General features: G+C 39.9%; 1 protein-coding gene across 2 annotated transcripts in view; it reads right to left on the minus strand.

The window, feature by feature from the left end:
• ipo7 (importin 7) overlaps window positions 1–17,549 on the minus strand; it is a 66,283-nt gene that overhangs the window by 17,629 nt on the left and 31,105 nt on the right. For both annotated transcript variants that reach the window (XM_033038967.1, XM_033038966.1), the window contains exons 8-13: window positions 16,559–16,643; window positions 15,032–15,166; window positions 9,727–9,826; window positions 8,171–8,247; window positions 7,968–8,084; window positions 6,254–6,343 (exon numbers count right to left, since the gene is read on the minus strand). In XM_033038967.1, the coding sequence (XP_032894858.1) occupies window positions 6,254–6,343; window positions 7,968–8,084; window positions 8,171–8,247; window positions 9,727–9,826; window positions 15,032–15,166; window positions 16,559–16,643 (604 nt within the window). The remainder of the gene's footprint in view (window positions 1–6,253; window positions 6,344–7,967; window positions 8,085–8,170; window positions 8,248–9,726; window positions 9,827–15,031; window positions 15,167–16,558; window positions 16,644–17,549) is intronic.

Consider the following 17,549-nt stretch of genomic DNA (forward strand, 5'->3'; position numbering starts at 1 on the left):
AATACCCTAACGGATGAAGGCCAATGTGCCAGAAGCCACCTTGACCACTCAATCTATCTGTGACAGCACTTTTGGTAATTATGTACCTGCACTCCTGGTGCCCTCTGCTCTACATCACGCCCCAGAGCCCTGGCATTCACTGTGATTGTCCTGCCCTGGTTTGACTTCCCAAAACATAATATCTCAAACTGCTTGGTTGCAAAATTTTCTACCTAGTGTCCCATATTTCAAGAATTTACTTCAACTTTGGTTAAAATGTTTCCGAGATTTTCTTCATGTTTTTCTAAATATAGCAGCTGTGGTTTAAATGGTTACTGTTCAACTGCAGTAATTTGATTAATTCTGGGCACCACATTTTTGCAAAAAGACGTCTCAAAGAACACAGATTAGATTTTATTAGCAATAACAAACCAATTGGTTGGGATGGGAAAGAAAGATAGAGAAATTATGTTCACCACTGAAATCACCTACGAGGCATTGCCTCAAGACGGCATCTATCTTCAAGGATCCCCACAATCCAGGCATGCCTTCTTCTGACTATCATCAGGTAGAAGGTACACAAGTCTGCAGTTGCATACCACCCGGTTCAACAACATGTACTTTCCTACAATGATCAGTACAAGTACTACACAACCCAAATCTTCCCTCATTAATGGAAACCTAGGGAACAACTCTGGCACTACCATGGACTTTGTTTTTTTTTTTGTATTTTGTATTGCACAAACATCTTGCATAATTTGCCCAGCACGCAATTTGTGCAGAATGTGTTTAAGTGCTTTTGCCGGAGTCCATGTGTGTGTGACACTGCTGCAAGCAAGATTTTAATGACCTGTACTTCACTGTACTTGTGCATAAGAAAATAAATTAAACTTGATTTGGAAGAGGGCAGATGAAATAGTACTGCAGAGGGAGAAAAGGGCAATTTAGGAGAGAGCAGCAGCAGTCAGATCCTAGCCTGGCTCTGAGGCACAGCAGAGAAGGGCGAAGGCAGACTGTGCAGTTGTGATACGACATTTATTAGTTTGACGGACAGAGGGGAGATTCTGTGGCCTTAAACAGTTCTAGGGTGACAAGGTCTGAGCAGTTGCAGAACATTGTCAAGGTGGAGGGCAAGCACCCAGAAGTTACTGTGCACTTTGGCATAAATGGCATGGGTAGGAAAAGGGATGAGGTCTTGCAGATTGAATATATGGAATTGGGCAAAAGGTTAAAAAGCATGAACCTGAGGGTAGTAATTTTCATATTATTTCCAGTGCAACATGCTAGTAAGGATAGGAATAGTAAGAACGGAAGAATTAATGGCTGAGGAGTTGGTGCAGGGATTCAGATTTTCGGACATGGAATCTCTTCAATCTCTTTCAAAATACTGAACTTATTTACAACTGCACTGTCAGTTTACGGTTATGAAATAATCAGCACGATTTTCCCACAAGGCATCCAGTGACATCTGCTATTACACATACTTCATCCTTTAGCTCAAAGAAAATATCTGTTTTCAGGGTGTTGAAAATAGAAGGTAGACACAAAATACTGGAGTAACTCAGTGGGACAGGCAGCATCTCTGGAGGGAAGAAAATAGAATCTGGTAATGGTGTTGCAAAGGAAAAGGCGTTGCAAAGATAAAACTGTTGTATCTCTCTAACCAATGGGATTTACAGAGGAAATGAACACAAGAAAAGAAAAGGGGGCAGGTTTTTGTCAAACCTGATAAAGGCCGCATTATAGTAAAATAAACTAAAAATATTACATCTAATATTTTCTAAATACGACACACAAAGAATTCAAAAGCCTGAAGAAGCAAGACTCAAACTTGAGAATTTCACATCAAGAGATGCTGATTGGTGTTATATTCCGGATGACAGAATGAATAACAACTTACACGCAGGCTGCCTGGATCACGAGAGTTTTATTACCTAACATTCCCTGCTTGTATATAACCAACTCATTAACATACACATGAATATGCATGAACACATTACACTGGTTTCCTTTTTTTAAGTAACAAATCTAAGTACACAGTTACAATTTTGTTGTGATACTTGATTCAAACCAGTATTTATGAAATCTTAAATGATAAACATAATATATTTATTTTACATATTTACACATTTTCATTTTACCTAGACAGTGAGTTACTTAACTTACAAACCAAATCTGACTACTGGTTTACGGATCCTGCCCGATCGTCTAACAGTAACAGGTGTAACAGGTTTAGGTGTTGCCTCAACTGTTGGCTTGTTTGGCTCTGTTTTATTACCCTGACTTTGACCAGAGGAATCTGTTTCTTTGTCTGTACTGACTGAACTTTGTGTTTCAATCATAGTGCTCTCTTCCAACTCACTCTCAGATAACCGATCTCCGTGAGCAGAATCGCTTTCATGCGTTTGCAAACGGCCTTATTTGTTTCAGTCACTATCTCTCCTTCACCACTAATCTCCATTATATTATTTGCCGTGAAAAACATGTTTGCTCTCTCCATATCAGATAGGCTGTGGGCCGAGGAGCTTTATTCTGCAGTTTCGTGACCCAAGTCACCAAACTACATGAAATTTTCACATATTGTGTATTTTTTTTAAATATAAATCACCCATGAAACTCGATATGAAGAAGACTTGCACATTTAAAAAAAATTAAATTAGAGAAAAAACAGAAAAATCTCGGGTATTTTTTAGTCCAATCAAAGCACGTTTAACATTGAGTTGTCTGCCAGTTGGCCAATCACACGCTTTGTTTCAGGCTAGCACACAAAATGGCTGAGGGGGCTTCACAGATGTCTGTTTTACTGGAGATTCCGATTTGTTGTTCTGTGGAATAAATGTCGTGGAAACTTGCAGCAGGTAATTGTATTTAGTGGGAAAAGCATTCTAACGGTCATAAGACCGTTTGCAAACGCATGAAAGCGATTCTGCTCACGGAGATCGGTTATCTGAGAGTGAGTTGGAAGAGAGCACTATGATTGAAACACAAAGTTCAGTCAGTACAGACAAAGAAACAGATTCCTCTGGTCAAAGTCAGGGTAATAAAACAGAGCCAAACAAGCCAACAGTTGAGTCAACACCTAGACCTGTTACACATGTTACTGTTAGACGATCGGGCAGGATCCGTAAACCAGTAGTCAGATTTGGTTTGTAAGTTAAGTAACTCACTGTCTAGGTAAAATGAAAATGTGTAAATATGTAAAATAAATATATTATGTTTATCATTTAAGATTTCATAAATACTGGTTTGAATCAAGTATCACAACAAAATTGTAACTGTGTACTTAGATTTGTTACTTAAAAAAAGGAAACCAGTGTAATGTGTTCATGCATATTCATGTGTATGTTAATGAGTTGGTTATATACAAGCAGGGAATGTTAGGTAATAAAACTCTCTCGTGATCCAGGCAACCTGCGTGTAAGTTGTTATTCATTCTGTCATCCGACATATAACACCAATCAGCATCTCTTGACGTGAAATTCTCAAGTTTGAGTCTTGCTTCTTCAGGCTTTTGAATTCTTTGTGTGTCGTATTCAGAAAACATTAGATGTAATATTTTTAGTTTATTTTACTATAATGCGGCCTTTATCAGGTTTGACAAAAACCTGCCCCTTTTTCTTTTCTTGTGTTCATTTCCTCTGTAAATCCCATTGGTTAGAGATATACAACAGTTTTATCTTTGCAACACCTTTTCCTTTGCAACACCATTACCAGATTCTATTTTCTTCCCTCCAGAGATGCTGCCTGTCCCACTGAGTTACTCCAGTATTTTGTGTCTACCTTCTATTTTCAACACCCTGAGAACAGATATTTTCTTTGAGCTAAAGGATGAAGTATGTGTAATAGCAGATGTCACTGGATGCCTTGTGGGAAAATCGTGCTGATTATTTCATAACCGTAAACTGACAGTGCAGTTGTAAATAAGTTCAGTATTTTGAAAGAGATTGAAGAGATTCCATGTCCGAAAATCTGAATCCCTGCACCAACTCCTCAGCCATTAATTCTTCCGTTCTTACTATTCCTATCCTTACTAGCATGTTGCACTTGAAATATGAAAATTACTACCCTCAGGTTCATGCTTTTTAACCTTTTGCCCAATTCCATATATTCAATCTGCAAGACCTCATCCCTTTTCCTACCCTTGCCATTTATGCCAAAGTGCACAGTAACGTCTGAGTGCTTACCCTCCACCTTGACAATGTTCTGCAACTGCTCAGACCTTGTCACCCTAGAACTGTTTAAGGCCACAGAATCTCCCCTCTGTCCGTCAAACTAATAAATGTCGTATCACAACTGCACAGTCTGCCTTCGCCCTTCTCTGCTGTGCCTCAGAGCCAGGCTAGGATCTGACTGCTGCTGCTCTCTCCTAAATTGCCCTTTTCTCCCTCTGCAGTACTATTTCATTTGCTCTCTTCCAAATCAAGTTTAATTTATTTTCTTATGCACAAGTACAGTGAAGTACAGGTCATTAAAATCTTGCTTGCAGCAGTGTCTCTAATTTAATAAAAATGTGCAAGTCTTCTTCATATCGAGTTTCAGGGGTAATTTATATAATTTTTTTTACACAATATGTGAAAATTTAATGTAGTTTGGTGACTTGGGTCACGAAATCCTATTTCTAGACACATTTTTGATGCTCGGCCCACAGCCTAAGAGCTGACTGGCTCTCTACACTTGTCAAAAGTGTCCAGGTTTCTGATGTAGCCCGTGGACGCTGCCATCGTGTCGTTCTCTTTTTTTATTTAAAAAGTCCATGCGAAGACCCCGAATTCCTGTCTGTTCTGGTGTAACAATTCACTTAAAACCTAGCTGTACAAAGGCTATTCAGCTTAAGGAACTTGAAAAAAAAAAAACTCAGTCTAAAATGTTATACAATCCCAAGGACGACATCTTGCCACGTAGACACAACATAGTGATAGCCTGACAAACTCGTGCCTATTTGTACAGCTGCTGTTTTAAACTAGTCCCCTACATAGAAGGATCTGCGGCCTATCGATCCAGCTCGCAAACAACTGCGACACAACTCCGTATTTACTGTTTAAAATGTTAAACAATACTGCGTGTTGCAAAGCAGTCCTGCACTGTATTTAAAGGATGAGTTCACAAACTCTATCCCATCCTCGTCGCCAATTTTGTTATATTCCGGAAGGCAGAATGAATAACAACTTACACGCAGGGTACCTGGATCACGAGAGAGGGTTTTATTACCCAACATTCCCTGCTTGTATACAACACTCATCAACATATACGTGAATATGCATGAATACATTACAATTGGGAAAAATGAATAATTAATATTAAACTAGTCCTGATACATTTGTACTCACTGCAAATACCTCAATCTGTTAATATTCTGATGATTGTGAAATGGTGAAGGCTGTGCATGAGAATTGTGACATTTGTTTTTCTGTATCTAATTTCCTTCTGTTCCATACCCAAAGTTGCTGTACTCTCAATGCTTAAAGAATTCCAGATGAAGTTAGCCTTAATTTGACAGAAATATCGACCTGATAACATTCTTTTTACAACCAGGTAACAGAACATTCAAAACATTTGTGTTGTGCCATAAATGTGGCCTCGTCTTTCTTTCCCCATCAGCCAGCCTTCTGAGCCCCAATATCTGCGCAATTAAGAGTTGAATTATAAAAACAGCGAAAAGTGAACCACATTTGCAAGCTCAAGCTCATTCAAAACAAGAGGGGCAAAAGGTTGTTAATCACCTTGACATGGTGTCGTTAGCTCCAGTATCAGCAAGACATTGTGTCATAATTCTCATTGATTCTTAAACCCTGGGATTCACTAATCAGATATCACAATCTCTCCTTCTCCAAGATATTAAAACGAGGGGCTGCCCAATTTACAATGGAGCTGAATTTCAAGATTCATACCCAATAATGTTAAAACCCATCATAGAATTTCTGTATGTAGCTACATACAAAAGAAATTCAGAAAAGACAAGATTCTTGCAAACCTGACCATTAGTTTCAACCTTAAATAATGAAAATAAATTGACAACACGTAGCAATAAATCATGTTAGCTAGTCTTTGAGGCCAAGATTCTGTTAACAGATGTGCCACATTCTTGGTCTAACTCCCTTGGTTCTCACTTAAACATTTCTAAGAGCAACTGCATCAAAACAGCAAGATAAATTAAAATAAATATTGGCTTGTCTTGAAACATAGGTGCAGGAGGAGGCCAGTTGGCCCTTCAAGCCTGCACCACATCTGAGGCGATTACAAAAATGTTGAAATTAGTCAGATTTGAGGAACTCACCCTTGCTCTCATGTAGCCCAGCTCACTGTTGAACAAGGGGAAGACATGGTTCTGTAGCATGAATTCCATCTGATCTTTGTAAATCTTTTTCTGTTTCAGGAGCAAGCAAACAGAATATTAAACATTTTAATGAGACCAGGCACACAACACAGACATAGGAAGAAATGTATTTTTAAAACCATGCCACAATGAATAATTTTTTGGGGGAAATCAATTAATAGTAGATGAATGAGAATATGATCCAATTTGTTTTTGGTTTACACTTTTATAATAGCAACAGCTCTCTTCTCTCCAGAGAAACAAAAATGTTGATTACTTGATCTATGACAGACACGAGCAGAAAGATACCTCTTCAAAAGTTGGCAGAGTCAAGAGCTATACAGCACAAAAAGGCCTATCATGCCCACATCAACCAAGTTGGCACACTGGGCAAGTCACATTTGCTTGCATTTGGCTCATAGCCCTTTAAACCTTTATCCATACCTGTCCAAATATATTTTAAACGTGACATTAGTAGGTATGTTACAGTACTTACCTTCAGCGGCGCTGCAATTCTGCCACTGGCCGTGTTCGCGATTTTTGAGGGGGGGGGGGGGGGCGGGGTTAAAATGCGTGTTTCTCCTACCTTGTCCTGGATTATATTTTGTTGGAGTGCAAGCTTTTGCTGAAGAATCGTTCCGACGGGCGTTCTGTGTGTTTTTTAAATTTTTTAAATTTTTATAAAATCGCCCGACTAGTTCAGCGCTGGAGTAATTTTTAAATCAGCTTCTAAAGCCGTCAACGCCGACGGATTTCACATACGGGACAGGTAAATGGAAACCGTTTATTTTATGTATAAAAGTGCTCCTTAAGATGCCTTTAATTCACATTTTACATTGCGAAACGGTGATTTTTTCCCCCCATACGAACCGGCAGTATTTTTCCTGCTGATATGGAGTTTAAATTCACCGCAACAGCAACGTTCCAATTGATCATGTTCCTCAAAAACCCACTCGCAAGATGATTTAAATGGACATTAATTTACAGGTATTAAACATTAAATTCCTTCCATTTGGCCTATAAATCCATGACAATGAGATTGAAAAATTATGTTGTATTGTGAATTTTTGTGTGAATGTTATTTGGACACTTAGGCTATTTTAAAATGTTAATCTATTCTTAAGAAATTGATAGATGTTTAGAACTAGGAATTGAATTTTGTAATTAGCTACAATTAGGTAACTAACTAATTATATGCTTTAATTTTAAGTCATCTAAGTAAGATTGTTTCATATTTGTTTCAGAATGCTTCAATCTATAATAACTGAAAATTTCTTTCAGTTCTCTTAATTTTTAAGAATGTTATGGGCTTTTGACTGTCCTCGGTCACAGCTTTTGAGTTAAGTCAATGGAAAAGCAATAGGGAACAAGATGCTAATTTCCGAGTATGAAAATGGCCATAACCTTTTTAATACTGAAGATATGAAAGTGAATTAGGTGTCAAATTAAACTTATTTTTATGCTTTATCTGATGGGATAAATTACAGACTTGATATTTAAAATCTCAAAATTTTGTAACATAGAGTTTTGTACATTGTCTTTAGTGTAATGTACAAAACTTGCCTTGCATTTTTAGTGCTAATTAGCAGAAGGCATTATTTTTGTAAGAGACAATGTAGTACAGAAACCTATCCACATAATATCAGCTTGTCTTTATTTGTGGCACTTTAATCACCTTTAGTAGTACTTCTGCTAAGGAACCAATCATATGCAAGGCTCCATCTTTCTTCCGGGGATCAACCGTTGGATCTGTAAGTATCTGGTAACAGAATCCCATTGATTTTTGCAACACCTGAAACAAAATGATCATGGCAATTAGGGGGATCATTGCAAATGATAGGTGACAGCAATTTCAGATGACCATAACAAAATACTAACTTCTTTTCTCTTGCTGCATGCTGTGTACAATAATGTTTGAGCAGCTGTTGTTGGAGAGATGAAGTCTTCAAAGACATCTAAATCAAAAATAAATTAAATTATAATTAAATTCCAACATGCTCTTTAAACATGTTTAAATACATGGATTTTAAATTCAAAAAGCACCCAATCTCTTCATTACCAAATTCAGCCTCAATAATGCTCTTTAAAGACATTATATGATCAAAACTCAAACAGAACTATGCTTACGGTTTGTACATCTTATATTTTGAAGATATTGTCCAAAGGTATTCAAACAGTAAACACAGGCAGTTCTGCTTTAACAGTGTTTCCAAAACGTGAATAGTATAAAACGTGATGAATCAGGAAAAACAAATTTGTATTAAGTGGGCCGAATTGGTGTAAAGCACAATTTCAATTGGGAACTAGAGATCCATTCAAATTATTTTGGTAACTGACAACCAGGCAAAAAGCTCCCTGAATGAAAACTGTTCACATGCAACTTCCCAACAGTAATCAGACACCATTGTCTCTCAAGAATACAGTTGCTACTTCCAACTACGGATGATAATTGAATTGATGAGTAATCACTTCTACTGAGAATTGTTTAACAATGTAAAATGTAGCCTTAGTATTATAACTTGCATAAAATGTCATTTAATTTAGAAAATACTGTAAGAAAAATTGTTATTGCGAGCCTGAACCGCCACAGCCCCTCATCCCTTTTCCCATTGACACAATTGTTTTTATGTAATTATTATTGCAACTACCTGCAGTAAAAGGTCTTTGAGGAAGATATTTTCTAAACAGCTGAATGATAGTTTTATGATCAGTTCACCAAATGTTTTAATTATTAAATGCCATTAAATTCTAATCATTTAGAAGATTGGCAAACAGCAAACAAAATATAACATTGAAAATCTTAAACTAAAAATGTTGGAGTATCTAAGCGGGTCACACTTAGACACTCCAACATATGGAAAATGGATAGGTGTCTCCAATCCTGCGGGAAGCCTCCCACAGCCTTTTGTCTACTCCCCCCACAACAATCAGTTTGAAGGAGGATCCCAACCCATAACATGGCCAATCCACGTTCTCCAGAGATGCTGCCTGATGCGCAGTTACTCCAGCATTTTGTCTTTTTTTGTAAACCATTACCTGCGGTCCCTTGTGTCTACATATTAAAAATCTGTTCACCACAAAAATTACCCTGCACAATCTGCAGAATTCGACAAAAAACATGAATGAGATCCTGCTGTTACACCTTCTGTTCAAAGGGAACAGTCTTGTTAGATGAAAGATATACAAATACAATACAATGAAACCATACCACAACCAATTATGGTGATGATGATAGGAAAAACTACAAAAGATACAATCATAATGCCAACAATAACTTGGTCAAACAAATATTTCAGATTTCAGATTTCAGATGCAAAGGTTTTACTTTCAAAGAGACCGTTTAACTTTTATTCAAGGTGCTCAATCTTTCAAAGGCACTGCTGTTTCAATTTTGAGTAAACATTCCCAGAAGTGAAAATAAATAGCACCCCTACCAAATTTCATACGAATATACTCGTATGGATCCTCTTGCCAGAGTTCCTCATCTGCATCTGTATAACACATCAATGGGAAGACAACATCCTGGATAATGCCCTATGAACAACAAAGTTTAAAATAATTATCAAAATCAATCGTTATGGAGAGCACTTAATAATTTCACGAATGCATGCCCTTTCCTTAAGATGGCAACTCTTGAAATACAGTACAATAAGAATGGGAACTTTTAATATTTTCTTACACAAATGATCATGGTACTTACACAAATGAACAGGTTCACCCACTTAGAAGCTGTCGGGACAGAAGAGGTGTTTACACTGGGCGGCGGACTGGCTTGTGATGCGAATAGGGCTGTTGAGCCAAAACCAAAAAGGCCTAAGGCAGGCAACGCCATTGTAGTGGGAGACTCCATTGTGAGAGGTACGGACAGGGGTTTCTGCGGCAACAGACGGGATGCGAGGATGGTGTGCTGTCTTCCTGGTGCCAGGATCCAGGATGTCACGGACAGAGCGCAGAAAATCCTCAAGGGCGAAGGTGAACATCCGGAAGTGGTAGTGCATGTCGGCACAAACGATGTCGGAAAGAAGGGGATGAATATTCTGCAGCTTGACTTTAGAGAACTCGGAAAAATGCTGAAAAGCAGGACCTCCAGGGTTGTTATCTCCGGTTAGCTTCCAGTTCCTCGTGCTGGCGAGAGCAGGAACAGGGAGATACGGGACCTGAACGTGTGGCTGAGGAACTGGTGCACGGGGCAGGGATTTAGATTCTTAGATCACTGGGATCTGTTTTGGGGTAAGGGGGAACTGTACAAAAGGGACGGATTGCATCTTAACAGGTGTGGGACCAGCATTCTGGCAGGCAGGTTTGCCACTGCTACACGGGTGGTTTTAAACTGAATAAGGGGGGTGGGGTGTCGAATGGGATAGTGGAGGATGGAGTTAAAGGGAAAGGGTTTCTTAAATATGTGAGCGTAGAGACAGAGGGGTGTAAAATGAGGGTAGAAGCAATAGGTAGCAAGGTGAAAAGTAAAAGTGGCAGGCAGGCAAATCCAGGGCAAAAATCAAAAAGGGCCACTTTTCAGCATAATAGTATAAGGGGTAAGAGTGTTGTAAAAACAAGCCTGAAGGCTTTGTGTCTCAATGCAAGGAGCATTCGTAATAAGGTGGATGAGTTGAATGTGCAGATAGCTATTAACGACTATGATATAGTTGGGATCACGGAGACATGGCTCCAGGGTGACCAAGGCTGGGAGCTGAACATCCAGGGATATTCAATATTCAGGAGGGATAGAGAGAAAGGAAAAGGAGGTGGGGTAGCGTTGCTGATTAGAGAGGAGATTAACGCAATGGAAAGGAAGGACATTAGTTTGGAGGATGTGGAATCGGTATGGGTAGAGCTGCGAAACACTAAGGGGCAGAAAACGCTGGTGGGTGTTGTTTACAGGCCACCTAACAGTAGTAGTGAAATTGGAGATGGTATCAAACAGGAAATTAGAAATGCGTGCGATAAAGGCAAAACCATTATAATGGGTGACTTCAATCTACATATAGATTGGGTGAATCAAATTGGCAGGGGTGCTGACGAAGAGGATTTCTTGGAATGTATGCGGGATAGTTATCTAAATCAACATGTAGAGGAACCAACGAGAGAGCAGGCTATTTTAGACTGGGTATTGAGTAATGAGGAAGGGTTAGTTAGCAGTCTTGTTGTACGTGCCCCCTTGGGCAAGAGTGACCATAATATGGTTGAGTTCTTCATTAGGATGGAGAGTGACATTGTTAATTCAGAAACAATGGTTCTGAACTTAAACAAAAGGTAACTTTGAGGGTATGAGACGTGAATTGGCCAAGATTGACTGGCAATTAATTCTAAAAGGGTTGACGGTGGATATGCAATGGAAGACATTTAAAGACTGCATGGATGAACTACAAAAATTGTTCATCCCAGTTTGGCAAAAGAATAAATCAGGGAAGGTAGTACATCCGTGGATAACAAGGGAAATCAGGGATAGTATCAAAGCGAAGGATGATGCGTACAAATTAGCCAGAAATTCAGAGACCAGCAGAGGAGGACAAAGGGCTTAATTAGGAAAGGAAAAATAGATTATGAAAGAAAACTGGCAGGGAACATAAAAACTGACTGCAAAAGTTTTTATAGATATGTGAAAAGAAAGAGATTAGTTAAAACAAATGTAGGTCCCTTGCAGTCAGAAACAGGTGAGTTGATCATAGGGAACAAGGATATGGCGGACCAATTGAATAACTACTTTGGTTCCGTCTTCACTAAGGAAGACATAAATAATCTGTTGGAAATAGCAGGGGACCGCGGGTCAAAGGAGTTGGAGGAATTGAGTGAAATCCAGGTTAGCCGGGAAGTGGTGTTGGGTAAATTGAATGGATTAAAGGCCGATAAATCCCCAGGGCCAGATAGGCTGCATCCCAGAGTACTTAAGGAAGTAGCTCCAGAAATAGTGGATGCATTAGTAATAATCTTTCAAAACTCTTTAGATTCTGGAGTAGTTCCTGAGGATTGGCGGGTAGCAAACGTAACCCCACTTTTTAAGAAGGGAGGGAGAGAGAAAACGGGGAATTACAGACCAGTTAGTCTAACATCGGTAGTGGGGAAACTGTTAGAGTCAGTTATTAAAGATGGGATAGCAGCACATTTGGAAAGTGGTGAAATCATTGGACAAAGTCAGCATGGATTTACAAAAGGTAAATCATGCCTGACGAATCTTATAGAATTTTTCGAGGATGTAACTAGTAGCGTGGATAAGGGAGAACCAGTGGATGTGGTGTATCTGGACTTCCAGAAGGCTTTCGACAAGGTCCCACATAAGAGATTAGTATACAAACTTAAAGCACACGGCATTGGGGGTTCAGTATTGATGTGGATAGAGAACTGGTTGGCAAACAGGAAGCAAAGAGTAGGAGTAAACGGGTCCTTTTCACAATGGCAGGCAGTGACTAGTGGGGTACCTGCAAGGCTCAGTGCTGGGACCCCAGCTATTTACAATATATATTAATGATCTGGATGAGGGAATTGAAGGCAATATCTCCAAGTTTGCGGATGACACTAAGCTGGGGGGCAGTGTTAGCTGTGAGGAGGATGCTAGGAGACTGCAAGGTGACTTGGATAGGCTGGGTGAGTGGGCAAATGTTTGGCAGATGCAGTATAATGTGGATAAATGTGAGGTTATCCATTTTGGTGGCAAAAACAGGAAAGCAGACTATTATCTAAATGGTGGCCGACTAGGAAAAGGGGAGATGCAGCGAGACCTGGGTGTCATGGTACACCAGTCATTGAAAGTAGGCATGCAGGTGCAGCAGGCAGTGAAGAAAGCGAATGGTATGTTAGCTTTCATAGCAAAAGGATTTGAGTATAGGAGCAGGGATGTTCTACTGCAGTTGTACAGGGTCTTGGTGAGACCACACCTGGAGTATTGCGTACAGTTTTGGTCTCCAAATCTGAGGAAGGACATTATTGACATAGAGGGAGTGCAGAGAAGGTTCACCAGACTGATTCCTGGGATGTCAGGACTGTCTTATGAAGAAAGACTGGATAGACTTGGTTTATACTCTCTAGAATTTAGGAGATTGAGAGGGGATCTTATAGAAACTTATAAAATTCTTAAGGGGTTGGACAGGCTAGATGCAGGAAGATTGCTCCCGATGTTGGGGAAGTCCAGGACAAGGGGTCACAGCTTAAGGATAAGGGGGAAATCCTTTAAAACCGAGATGAGAAGAACTTTTTTCACACAGAGAGTGGTGAATCTCTGGAACTCTCTGCCACAGAGGGTAGTCGAGGCCAGTTCATTGGCTATATTTAAGAGGGAGTTAGATGTGGCCCTTGTGGCTAAGGGGATCAGAGGGTATGGAGAGAAGGCAGGTACGGGATACTGAGTTGGATGATCAGCCATGATCATATTGAATGGCGGTGCAGGCTCGAAGGGCCGAATGGCCTACTCCTGCACCTAATTTCTATGTTTCTATCATTCATCAGGAGCCAAATCCATGACCGTCTCCTGAGCCAAGAATGCCACTCATTCCAAATTCACTTTCATCACACTTAAGTAGTCTTTCTCAAAATTATTTATGACCTCAATCAAGATAAATGTGATAATTTTTTTGCCCCCAAATATATTCTCCCGCTTCCCAAGAAAATCACATCAAAATTAGCAGCTTTATGAAACTTCAACTGAGATGTATATGTGAAAATGATTTATTTTCTATTACTGCACTTAAAATTGAAACTGATTATGACGATGCAATACTTAGCTTTTTGCAACACATCCACAATTCTCAACTCATTAAAATAATAAAAGTTGATGATAGAGACATTGTAGAAATAGCCTCTGTGATCAAGTTTGGAATTTTGTGGGCTGGACGGGGAAGAATGGAAGAAAGGGACATGGAAGGGTATAAAAACAGAAAACTTAGTTCAGTGAGCCACCTCTGCTCACTATTTAGCTGGATTCAGACCTATATAATACAGAACAGCAGAGCAACATGTCCATGGCGAACATGCCAGGTTAAGCTGATCTCTTTAGAATACAGTTGCTATTTCAACCACAGATGGTCATTGAAGTTGACAAGAAATAAACTTCTACTGATACTTGTTTACTGATACTCTGTTTAATAATGTCTCAGAATAATAGGAAGTACCTTTCTTAAGATGAGGAGGAATTTCAGAGGGTGGTGAAAGTATGGAATTCATTGGCACAGGTGGAGGCCAATCAACTTAAAAACATCTATGAAGTGTGGGAGGAAACCCATGCAGCACCCATAATCAGGATCAAACCCGGGTCTATCTTAGATGGGACACCTTGGCTAGAATGGACGAGTTGGGCCTAAGGGCCCGTTTGTGTTGTATAATTCTACAAATTATGCAACCATGGTTCAAGAGTACTAACCAGATACAGGTGAATCCCATGTAACAGTGGATGGGGGGGGGGGGGTGGTAGCTTTCCTTGAAAAGACTTGTCGCAATTTTCCGTAATGCAAACCCGTGTCATCTGCACATGCGTCAATGAACTCAGGTTGAACAAAAATATTTACTCTTCTTTCCATATATTCTTTAAGAGCACATTTTATTCGCTTTTCAATTATCTGGGGAATGATTTGCAAATTGCACATGGGCAAATATCTGTAAATCAAATGCCTGTAACACAGAGTACACCTGCACTTGGTTTGAAGACAGGGTTAAAACACCCACATACAAAAACAACTAATAATGTATTCAATTTAGTAACTGTTCAGAATCAATTATAAAACAATTAAATCACAGCAGTGTAACAAGCACCTGAATATGGGGCTTTAAATTCTTCCAAGTAACAGCATGAGCAACCCCTTGGTTAATGTAGTTCAGAGTTTGCTGCAATACACGAGGAGCTACATATTGTTTCTCTTTGTATTGATACAAAACTTTCAACAGCACCTGTAACAAGATACAATGATAAAAGGTCTCTATTATAGGAATTTTACATAGAAGAACAAATCTGAAATCACAGGATCAACATATTCTAAAGATGTTACAACACCACCCCCCCCCCCCCCCCCCCACACACACACACACACACACACACACATGACTCAAGAAAGTACTGAGGGAGTGCAATAATGTAGTTGTCTTTCATAAGACAATAAACAGATGGTCCGACACGTGTATTAATTGACAATAATTTGAAGAAAACCTTAAGGCATCATTGGAACATAGAACAGTAGAGCACAGGAACAGGCCCTTCCACCCACAACATTTGTGCCGAACATGCCTAGCTAAACCAATCTCACCTGCCTGCACATGATCCATATCCCTCTATTCCTTTCCATGTGCCTATCAAAAAGCCTATTAAACGCCACCATCATCTTGGCTTCCACCACCACCACTGGCAATGCGTTCCAGGCCCCATCACCCTTTGTAAAATAAAGCATGCCCCGCACATCTCCATTAAACTTTCCCCCTCTCACCTCCTAGATAATGCCCTCTCGTGTTGGACATTTCCATTTTGGAAAAAAGCTTCTGACTGTCACCCAATCTATGCCTCGCATAATTTTATATACTGCTATCAAGTCTCCACTCAACCTCAAACGCTCCAGAGAAAACAATCCAAATCGATCCAATCTCTCTCTGTACCTGAAACCAGGCAGCATTCTGATAACCCTATTTTGACTCTCTCCAATGCTTCCACATTGTTCCTGTAATGGGGCGACCTGAACTACATGCAATACTCCTAAAGCGGTCTGACCAAAGTCCTATACAGCTGTATCATAACATCCTGACTCTTACATTCAATGCATCTAGCAATGAAGGCAAGCATACCATATGCCTTCTTTCCAACCCTATCTAGTTGTGCTGCCATTTTTAGTGAGCCATGAATTTGGAATCCAAGATCCTTCTGCACATTTATGCTGCTAAGGGTCTTGCAATTAACTGTATAGTCTCTCCTCACATTCAACCTTCCAAAGTGCAAAACCTCACACTTGTTCGGGGACTCTGTTCTTCAAGAGTCTCAGTACCACCTCATTCTTGAGCTCAAACTGCCTCAGCATATATATATCCTCCTTCCTTTCTGAAGCAAACAAAAAACATTGGTCACTCTCAAGTACCTCATCTGGGGCTAGAGAAGAAACAAAGATCCTTGTCAAGGCCCCCGCAATCTCCTCTCTTTCCAATCTGGAAACAGATTCTCCAGCAATCAATTGTAATGAAAGACAGTTTGAAAAATACAAATCTACTATCCCTCCCAATATAATGTAAAACACACAGGACAAAACATTAAAACAACTTAAAAGGTTAAGGCTTAGAAAAAGTATGAAAATAATACTTTACCTGCTGGATACTGACAGCATAACCTTTAAGGAATACTTCAGCAAATTCATTGTATTCTTTGGAAACGTTACCCGGACTTCCATATCTGGTGGATTTAAATACATTTCAATAGCTACTCATTGAAGAAATCACCTTTGAAATAACCAATCTCATGCTTTTGAATGTTGAATTATTGAGCTAGTAATAGGCCAAAATAGCCTCAAATTTGGCTCTTGATCCTTATCCAGGGATACTTGTGTTCACACTCCATTGTGAACACAAGGCATTGAATGGTTTGGCTCAGCTGTAATATCCCCAATATTCAACAATATCTGTAGGAAAGAACTGCAGATGCTGGTTTAAATCGAAAGTAGACACAAAATGCTGGAGTAACTCAGCAGGTCAACAATATCTTGTTGATTACAAATAATAGACTTTCTCAGTGAACGCCCACAGACGGTGAGACTTGGACCCTACACCTCGACATCCCTGACCCTCAGCACAGGAGCACCGCAGGGCTGTGTGCTCAGTCCGCTCCTCTACGCCCTATACACACATGACTGCTTGCCCCATCACCCCGCAAATAGGATCATAAAATTTGCGGACGATACAACCCTGGTGGGGCTCATCTCAAATGGGAACGAGGTCGCCTATAGAGAGGAGGTGCACAGACTTTCAGAGTGGTGTGCTCACAACAATCTCTCTCTGAACACTAAAAAGACAAAGGAGATCATCACTGATTTCAGGCGACATAGAGCGGAGCTCAGGCCACTGGAGATAGGGGGTGAGGAGGTGGAGAGGGTGCCTAGTTTTAAATTTCTGGGGATCAACATCAGTGAGGATCTTAAATGGTCTGTGAACTCTGCTGTAGTTGTAAAAAAGGCGCAACAGAGACTTTACTTCCTCAGAACACTGAGGAAGGCCCATCTGTCTGCTAAACTGCTGGAGTCTTTCTACCGCTGTTCGGTAGAAAGCATACTGACTTACTGCATAACTGCCTGGTTTGGGAACT

This window comes from Amblyraja radiata, chromosome 20 (assembly GCF_010909765.2).
Source record: "Amblyraja radiata isolate CabotCenter1 chromosome 20, sAmbRad1.1.pri, whole genome shotgun sequence".
NCBI lineage: Eukaryota > Metazoa > Chordata > Chondrichthyes > Rajiformes > Rajidae > Amblyraja > Amblyraja radiata.